Source organism: Poecilia mexicana, unplaced genomic scaffold, assembly GCF_051168715.1.
Source record: "Poecilia mexicana isolate PSO_F unplaced genomic scaffold, ASM5116871v1 scaffold_1, whole genome shotgun sequence".
Classification (NCBI taxonomy): domain Eukaryota; kingdom Metazoa; phylum Chordata; class Actinopteri; order Cyprinodontiformes; family Poeciliidae; genus Poecilia; species Poecilia mexicana.
Genome location: NW_028263370.1, coordinates 2,845,549 through 2,855,476, shown reverse-complemented (window position 1 = coordinate 2,855,476; position 9,928 = coordinate 2,845,549). Strand labels below are relative to the sequence as shown.

At 36.2% G+C, this 9,928-nt stretch overlaps 2 protein-coding genes across 2 annotated transcripts; both read right to left on the bottom strand.

Annotated features, from left to right (window-relative positions):
* Nucleotides 1-2,253: 2,253 nt before the first annotated feature.
* On the bottom strand, nucleotides 2,254-6,464 carry LOC106931473 (polymeric immunoglobulin receptor-like). The gene is made up of 10 exons (XM_088007259.1): nucleotides 6,431-6,464; nucleotides 6,065-6,256; nucleotides 5,831-5,962; nucleotides 5,132-5,452; nucleotides 4,690-4,989; nucleotides 4,304-4,360; nucleotides 3,567-3,641; nucleotides 3,279-3,389; nucleotides 3,137-3,204; nucleotides 2,254-2,925 (listed from the first exon to the last, which is right to left on the bottom strand). The coding sequence occupies exons 1-10, from the start codon at nucleotides 6,462-6,464 to the stop codon at nucleotides 2,758-2,760; spliced, it is 1,458 nt and encodes a 485-aa protein (XP_087863385.1). The 3' UTR covers nucleotides 2,254-2,757.
* A 1,074-nt stretch (nucleotides 6,465-7,538) lies between these two features.
* Nucleotides 7,539-9,866, bottom strand: LOC106931474 (GTPase IMAP family member 9-like). Its single transcript, XM_088005805.1, has one exon. The coding sequence runs from the start codon at nucleotides 9,777-9,779 to the stop codon at nucleotides 8,820-8,822; it is 960 nt and encodes a 319-aa protein (XP_087861931.1). The 5' UTR covers nucleotides 9,780-9,866; the 3' UTR covers nucleotides 7,539-8,819.
* Between the last annotated feature and the right edge of the window lie 62 nt (nucleotides 9,867-9,928).

The following is a 9,928-nucleotide window of genomic DNA, read 5'->3' as shown; positions in this document are numbered from 1 at the left end:
GTCTTGAGCCCAAATAACAAAATTTAACTCAGGGTTAAGAAAAGAAATCTGACCATATCACAATCACAGAGATATAGGTTGTCTTTGCACAGAAGTAGAACTCAAAGAGCTGCTGTCAAATTAAAACATGTTTGCTTTGTTATACGGTGCAGAACAACTTGCTGGCCGATCTTCTTCATGTGGATCAGGTTGGTGTAGCACAGCCTTGATTTGTTATTGCGCAGTACGTATACTTATGGCTGCCTTTGTGCAAGTAGCTTCACATTATTAGCACAGATACAATTAATAACTGCAGATTTTAATCTCTGTTATCTTGATGTCAATGTGTTACTCTCTCTATGCCACATTGACACTGATGTTCTTTGATTTCTCACAGCACCAACATAGATGAGCACAATCCCTGGAGGTTTAATTGACTTTGCATATTAAATTTTGGCTTTATTATTTTATGAATAACATAGAAAGAGCTACACGAAACATGATGCAATGTGACCTGCTGTGACTCATCATGTCTGCGGTTTCTGCCTTGACCTTCTTTACAAAGAAACTTTCATCTTTCTCAGCCACTGTGACGGGGTTCTCTTATGCTTGGACAAACAAAAAATGACTGCCCAAGGCCAGAGATCACTTTAGTGAAATTTATTCAGTTCTTCAAGTGAGCAAAAAGGTGGCAGGTGAAGAATATATATACAGGGACATCCAGGCAGGTTAAAACAGACAAAACAGTACCTTCAAGGTAAGAGACCATCACCTTCAATGTGATCTGACAGGAGTCTAGCCACAGACTGCCTCCCTGTGGCGCAGAGCCCTGCTTTTAAAGCCACAGGCTCCGCCCACAGAAAGACCAACCGAGCAAACAAAACAATTACTTCTAATCCAAATAAACTCTTAAAGGGTACATAATAATAATAATAATAATAATAATAATAAACTTGTAATCAAGAATACAATAATCAATTTAATAGAGAACGCTCGGTATGTTCCGATGACGTCATCACCTGACTCCTGGCGTGCCACACCCGGAAATAACTCTGCTTGAAAACAAAACTAGTAAAACGTTTGGAAATGAAAACAAGTTAGGATGATGCCAACCGAAGCAGGAACAGAAGTTGGTTAGCGATTGTGTAGGTTTATGTATAGATGTGCTCGCATGTTGACACGGACTCATAATTAAGTCCCAGCTCGTGACGGCTCCTCCGTCACAGCCACCAATTGCATTAATTGGCGACTGATTAATGCAATTAATCAGAGATTAAAGTAGAGATTCAAAAATCTCTACATTTTTTAACATTTACAAATACAGCTGTATGAACGACTCTGCTCACAAGGTAATGAATCAACTCACTAAATAAAAGTTGTATTATATCTTAACAAATAACATAGCTTACTGTAGATAGCCAACAGATTTTGAAGGCTTTATATCATGATGTTCCTCAAGACCACAGTCACACAAAAGCAGGCAGGAAACTGCAAGTAAAACCACAGTGGCTTATTCTCCACTGCTGAGCTCAGTAACCACTATATGTGTCCACAGACCTCATGAGTGAGAAAAATCATGCACTGTACATGAAAAATGTGGACTATTTAAAGTCATTTTATTTAATAGGAGTACCAAACAAGCAGCAGCATTGAGTTTATATCAGCAAAAATAAATAAAAAAATCTTGATTTTGATTTTGTTATTGTACTGTTTCTATAACTGCACTGTGGAGCAGTCTGTTTTATTTTATATTTTATTATTATCTCTATATTTAAATCTGTGAAAAAACCATTAAAGATAGCTCAGTTTGACAGCACACATCAAACTATGTCAACTCTCAAAATTATCCCCAGAAATAGGTACATATGGTAGGTGCCTACATTATATTAACTTTATTTCACATTGCTTCCCCTGTTTGGACATGATTAGAAAGAAAGAAATTTAATTCTGTTTTCAGAAGAAGGAATTATTTTTCCCTTTTCACAGAAATCAAATATATTATGCTTTGCATATATAATATTTTTTACTAATGTTATTTTTGAATACATCTCAGCTATAGGTGTTACATCACATACATTATTGCACCAAATATTTTGATCTACCATCAATCAAACCTGCCACCATTGACAGGAAATGTATTCTGGGAAGTTTTCTAAAGCAACACTACCACCTAGTGGTGCCATGGTGAAGCACAACTCAATAAATTACTGAACAAGCAGTTTAAAAAAAAATAAAAAAATCCTTCCTTATTGCCTGTAACAACCACTTCAATAATTCAAAGCATTTAATGTTGTCTGTTTAAGGAAAACTCTTCATGAACACAGAATAATCCAAAGCCTTTTCTTCTCTAAATCTTCTCACCTTCACAGCAACAACAAACACTCAGCATCCAACTGGATGTCTTCTGCATCCAGCCTTTTGAGTTTTATGCCCATTGGTAACTTTTCTGTATTTCTTTATTTTTCTTTTTTTGCTATTTTTAATGAAACCGTCAGTAAAAGGCTCCATGTCGACCTGGCCTTACACTCACACATCATGATATTAGTTGTTTATTTGTTTTGACTTAAAATTGCGTTTATAAGAAAACAAAACTGCAGGTTTGTTAGTATGAAGTAATGAAAAAGCAGAATTTTAAAGCTCATGAAAGTTGTCACTACCAGCAGCATTAAGAAGATAACGATGATGTTACATGAAAAAAGACTTTTAGGAATTCAATAAAAAGCTTCAGCTTCACACAAGTACCCACATGCAGGTCTGACCCAATATTTGGCTCACTCTTTATCTCTGAGTTTTTAAGAAGAACTCATTGCAGTAAATGTCCTCAGTTGTTGAAATGTTTCCATTTTGAGCTTCATCTTCATAGTCCTTAAAGAAGTGAACTGATCTCTGCTCTTTGCAGGTCATCTGATGTGAGCGCTTTGCAGGATCACCATGATTTTCATAAAGCTACAAAAGAAGGAACAAATCATAAATTAATACATCCACTTATTATGTATTTCCCCCATAAAGCTAAAGTATTACTTTTTTAGATCAGACACCAGGGTGATATTTTTTTCCTATAGCTGTGGGAGATTAAAGCTGAAGTATAAAACTAATATATATTGGATAAATTAACATTGTTCCTTCCAGCAAATAAGTAAACATTAAATTTTCTTACATCTGCTCCTCCAGTCTCTTCCTCTGTGTCTGCTGCCACATCTTGGCATCTATTTGTAGCAACTTCTGCTTTTGACAAAGAAAAGCACAATAAAACAAAATTAGTTGTTAGAAGTGTTTGCTGTTGTTGGCAGTGGAAAAACTCAACTCACCTTTTACTTTGTGATATTTTTTCTTCCACACAACCAGGATGATAATAATCACTGTCATTAGTAGGACAGGAGGTGCAGCAATAAGCCCATAGAAATATCCACCTAAGATGCATATAAAGATGAAAACAGATTAAACACCTGAAGCACAATAAAGTTCATCTCATTGAGCCCAGTTCTAAATGTCTATAGTCTTAATTTGGTGGTTTTGACTTTGAAGTTGTAGTTTATGACTAAATCAGATAAATAATTTGATGGTCAGACTGTCTCTCCGCTCTGTACCTTGATCAGATTCGTCAAAGACGTCAGCTGCTGTCTGAGTTGTGGTGACCTTTGCCACTGTCTGGAGACGATACGCTGTAGCAGAAAAAGACTTTTAGTTCACTCCATCTTGCCTTTGTTTCTTTTTACAACTGACTGTTATAAGTCTAAGCATCACTGCAGCTTTAAAATAAATCCACTCAAAATACTTTTTATTTCTTCTTTTTCTTCCAAAACTTTTCTCATAAAGGAAAACATTTCAGTTTATATAGACTATTATCAAAATAACTAAACAGTTGAAAGCTAAGTGTGTTCCTGTGAATACATGTCAGACATTATAATACAATAAATACTCCAGATCAAACCTGGTCAGTTCCTTCTCTCTCCTTCCTGCCATCTTATCAGTTTTTCTTTTATTGAGTCCATTTCTTATTAGAGATCAACTAAAAATGTTCCTAGAAAATGGAAAATCTGCTTCCTTTGCTTCTTTGCACAAAAATGCAGCAAAGTCCAAAGTTTCAAAATACTAGCGTGAACTTTATGGCATGTTGCTGATTGTTGTGTTTCAAATCTCACACCAAACCTGTGAACTATTTTCTAAATAAGTCACACAGCTTGTTTAGAGGCTCAGATGTGTTAAAAGCTCCACTGAGGACGTATTGAAAATAGCGTAATGCAAAAAGGGTACTGAAAAGAATATTGGTGATAAAACCTGTTTCCTCTTGTTCGTCTCTGGTTCCCGTCATTTAATGTCTCACCTTCCGTCTGTTTCTGGTTTTGCAGATCCTTCAGCACTTTATTTTCTGTAATTTGTTCTTTTTCTGAAGCAAACAAGGAAATAAGTTGGATGAAAAATGACACTTTGCCACAGAAACACAATTCTTGTCCCAGACTCGTTACAATTAAACGCATTAAATTCAGATACACATGTTCATATAAACAATCAGTCCAACACCATAATGTCTGACCATCTGCTTTTATTGTTTTTGTCACAGTTTTCATTTTAACTTCATGGCATTAATTTATTTTATAGAGGAAATAAATTATATTGATCAAGAATAATAACCGATTATTTTTCGGTCAAAGTGTCACATCTTGGAAGTCCCACAGTTGACTAATAAAAACTATTTATATTGTGTTTTGCTCTTACCTACAGACAGATGAACCTGGATGTAGCTGCCAACACTCCACTCTGCGTTTGATCGACACCAGTATGTCCCAGCATCCCTTGCTTCCAAGTTAGTGATGGAAACAGAGAAAGAGCTGGAAGAAACGCTGTGCACTGCGAACCTCGTTTGACCCATCATGTCTGTACAGTCACTGCGTTGGTTTCCTTTGCAGATAAACATCCTGTTATTACGATGTTCACGTGGATAAGGACACTGCCATGTTATCTGACGTCCCATGATGCCTTTCATGTACTTGGACGTCACACAGCACCAGTCTAATTTATAAAAAAGAAGAATCATTGTCAGGTCTGTCTTTTCCTTTTTAGTTGTTTTCAACACAGAACATAATCAAGCGTATCATATCAGCTGGTGCCCTTCAGAAATCCATAGAGTTAATGTAAAGTTTGAACATCTCACCTTTGACCTCCAGGTCAAAAGCACAGAAACCATCCCATCCTGCGTTTCTCTGGATACCAAAAAGATACGACCCAGAATCCCTCAGGCTCAGTCTGGAAATGGTGACTCTGAAAACTCTCTCATTCTTGTCATCAGTGAGTTTGAATCGTCCATCTTGTGTGTTATTAGAGGTGATTATTGCTTGCTGTAAACATACAGAGCGCCGGTTTCCTGTGCAAACGTACTTCAGGTTGTTGACATCATCGCTTTCATAAGGACAGTCGATGGACACCGATCCTTCCTCACTGCCTCGGATTTTAGTCGGCGTTCCAACCCACATGTCTGTCAGTAAGATAAACAACACTTTAAAATCACAATAGGTAACAGTAACAAATTACATTTGTATAAAACAAATTTACAGATCATGACTGAGAATGTTTCAATTTCAATTTTGCTGTGCTGACCAAAATTTCCTTCCATTATATCTGCAGTGAATTGTGTTTAATAGGGTCAAACCTTGATATTATAGGTCTGAATAAGATTCACGCAGCAGAGAGATAATGAGAACTAAAATAAGAAGTTACATTTTCCAGGTCGTGTTTAATCCAAGATACACTGAAAGCCTAGTCATGTGCTTTGTATCTATCACAATGTTTCATTAGATTTAGGGTGCTATGTCAAATAAAATGTGTAAAAACACATTTTTTTTTTTTTTTTTACCATTTCTAACTTCCAGCTTTACTTCAGTGTAGATATCGTTTCCTGTTCTGGTCACTCCAATCCAGTATTTTCCAGCATCATCAAATCGAAGGTCAGAGATGGTCACTGTGAAGGTTAGAGGTTCTTGGTCATGGTAGATGGAGTATTTGTTGTTTTCTCCCTCTGATCTAATAGGAACGTCATCATCGGTTGAGTATTCATCTTCATATTCCTCTGATCCAATAGGAACGTCATCATCGGTTGAGTATTCATCGTCATTTCCTTTTGATCTAATAAGAACGTCATCATCGTTTTTGCAGTCATTCTTACACAGGTACTTTTCATAATCCTCATATCCCACAGGATATGGACAGGGAACCTCTGCATCGCTGCCCTCATATCCAAACACAGGGATTATTGCATCACCGGTCACACAACTCACAGCAGCTAAAATGAGAAGATAGTATTAATTTAGTATTTTAATAAGTGGAAGTTTCCATTTTTACCTGTTCAATTCCCTTGAGTCCAATGCTACTAATGTCTGCAGGTTGTTAACTATCAGCTCAGATGTTCAAATGTCTAATTCTAGCTGCAAATTCAAGATCAAATGATTTAACTTACTGCATGTGAGGATCAAGTTGTGAAGGCTCCACATCTTCGCGTTCCTCAAGGCAACTGACCAACTAAAGCAGAAGTAAAGTTAATCTGCTCTCAGGAGCGTTTTGAGGAAACGATCTGGTTTATGTTTTCAGCACCGTGCTGCCGAGTCTCACACCCTCCACTCATATCCAAACATAGAAGAACAGATCGTACTTTGGCTTTGCTGCCACGCACAAACGAGAAGCCTGGTTGAATGAGCCGAGATAAAGAAGTACAACTTCAACTTTTCTGAATAAAACAAAACACCTACAAGTTTAGAGATCTTTTCAATGTTTGTTAAATTTGGATTGACAATGTTTAAATAGTGGTAATAAAGTGTTTTATCGACACAGAATCATAAAAGAGAGTCAAATGATTTGTCATGAAGGCACTGGTTGATTTTTTTTTTTTTTTTTAACAAAGTGAGTCATTTTAAAATGTTTACTGTTTACTGCTAAACGCAATGCTTTCTCACTGGTCTTTACTGAAAATGCCATAAAAGTACATCTTTGGTTTGCTCGTAAAGAAAATCAGGATTAAAAGTGATTTATTGAAAATACATTATGACTTTGTTATTTAATGATTTGATTAGTGTTAATCAGCATGATTTATTTGGTTTTCCTCCTGGAGCAAAATAAATATGTCTGTTTAAATGATTCAAAACCTCTCAATTATGTAAATGTTCACATCCCTTTAACCACTTCTGAAGAGTAGCAATAATTTCTTTATCAGATTTATTGATCGGCGCTCGATTAATAACTAGTGACAGCGCTTTAAAATATCTAACTATCTAACTATCGTCCAAAATGGAAACAGTTCTTACACAAACCCATTCAAAAATTAGAATATTATTGAAAATTGTATTTATTTCAGTATTTCAAGTCACAAAATATATTATAAAGATTTATAACACACAGTGATGATTTGAGACCTTCATTTCATCATGATGATTTATCACTTACATCTAATTTTTACTGAATTAGGATATTATGTCAGACCAAAGTAAAACATTTTTCTTTCAGTACAGAAATGTGGGCTTAATGGAGAGAGTGTTTACTACATGGTTAAAGTTCAATAGGAACTTTTAATCACAAAAATCTTCACAAAGCCTCACCGGAACAAATATTCAGGTTTATTGAATATGAGTCAGTTTGTCAAAGATGTTACATTACATATTAGAAAAAAGATAAACAGAGTAAATTTTGAAATGACAAATTCTCATTTGAATGAAAAAAAAAACAAACAACTATCCAATCACAGGCTGTCCTATAAAAATGACACAATGCACATCATTCAAAGAGTAGGAGAGCATAAAAGAATCAATGTTTATAGGTTGTGTCGTTAACTTTTACACCCATCATATCACATTGTGAGATACACAGATATTGGATGTCAGTTGCTGTTTTAGTCTCAGCGCGCTCCTGTGTATCAGTGTCTTTTTTGCTTCAGATAAGGCTTCCTGATAGAAACTGCAGGTGGATTTGGAGTTCAGCCAGGCTTCGTGCATTCAAGGATCTGTGGGAAGAGCCTAGGGGTTCAAGAAATTTGTTGAAAAAATGCTTCAACAACATTTCCAGTGCAAGTCATTGATTAAACAAATGTAGAGAAAATGCAACTTGTAATTATTAGTTGTGATAAATCATCAGCTTGGATCTTAAATATTCAAAAGACTGAGTTTACATTGAAATATAATTTTATTAGTTCAAATGACACTGAAGCTTTTTGAAAAGAGTATTGGTGAAGTAGCTTTAGCAACGTCAACATTCAGAAACAGTCGTGGAGATCTTTGTTAGGGGATTGATAGAGAAGATTTCAACTGAAAATACTGAAAAATCATTCATCTCTGAGCATTACAAGGACCACTTTCCAATATAAAAGTTATAAGAGTGATTAAAAAGTAAAAATACCAAATAAACATACTAAGCTGACTGATTTAGCACGTCTTTTATTTCTCAGGTACCACTCTTGCTGAACTCAAAAGCCTGCTTATAGCTGTTTTTGTTCATTGAAATTGAAATTAATTTAATTGAAATTTTTATTTCGAACATGATACAAATATAAAAAGTAATATAGTACACAATAACAAAAGTGAATAGAAAAGAAGAAAAGAAAAAAGAAAAAAAAAGAAAATACAGATATTTGTTTCAGTTAACATATCATGCTCAAAATGGGGTAGGAAGAAGTAAAAACTTATTAACTCCTACCCCCTAAACACTAGAAAACTTACAGTACTGCTGTTATTTTTAAAAAAGAAAAAAGAAAAAAAAAAGACAGTACACACGTCTCAAGATACAGTAATGCCAGGACAAACCCACCAGAATTTAGAAAGACTTAAATATTTTGAAATGTGGGCTGGGCAGAGATTAAGGAGTTACATAATACTGCAGCGTTTATGAGAACGACGGCGCTCAGCTTCCCTTCTGGCTTCAGCCTCGTAGCGGGCTCTTAGCTTTTCTGCCTGTTCTCTTAATTCCCTTTGTCTTTGCTCTTCTAATTTCCTCCGCAACTTTTCCTGCTCTTTTATTGCTAAGATTTGTTGTTCTCTTAATTCCCTTTCTTTTTGCTCTTCTAATTTTCTCCGCAACTCTTCCTGCTCTTTCTTTGCTTGAGCTTCTTTTATTTTCTTTATCTCTTCTTCATACTTTTCCCGTATTTTTTGCTCCACTTCTTCTTGGGCTCTGCGTATTTCCTTCTCTTTCTCCTTGAGGATGCGTTGTTTCTCCTCTTCAATCGCCTTCTCAGCTTCTTGGAACATCTCGTTGGTGTAGTGGCTCCCTCCATTTTTCTCCACAATATTTGTGATCTTCAGTAGCAGTGAGGTGACTTGAGGCTTTTTGTCGATCATCTTATTGTTGAAGACGTGGTACTGGTTGTTGCATCTGGCTACGAGTTCCTGCAGCTCTGGGCTCTCTGCTATGAACTCCTCAATACTGGTGCCATCAAGGAAGTCTCCATGAGTAAAGAGAACCATGCTGTATTTGTCTGCAGCCTCTCCAAAGACTTCTTGAATCTTTTGCACTGTCTGTTTTTCTTCTTCAGTAAATCGGCCCAGTGACATGACAACCAGGAAGATATGGGGTCCAGGAGAAGCAAAGGAAATACACTGACCCAAATCTTTGGTTGTTTTTTCATGGTCAAACCTCGTATCAAACAGACCCGGAGTATCGATGACGGCAACCATTCGCCCATCCACTTCACCAGTTTGTTTGGCACAGAAAGTCGTCAAAGATCGGGGACTTAACTTAGATGGGAAGCATGTCCGTCCCAGAATGGTGTTTCCAGTGGCACTCTTCCCGATTCCAGTCTTTCCCACCATGATGATCCTCAGCATCTCATTATTTGTGATGTTGGACTCTGTTGAAGAGAATGTGTGAGAATATGTTTAGATTAACTTCTACGTTCAACTTCACTGACCTGACCTGGCAACTTACCTAAGAAAGTCTGCTATAAACCGTTTTCTTCATCAGGATGTATTTGTTG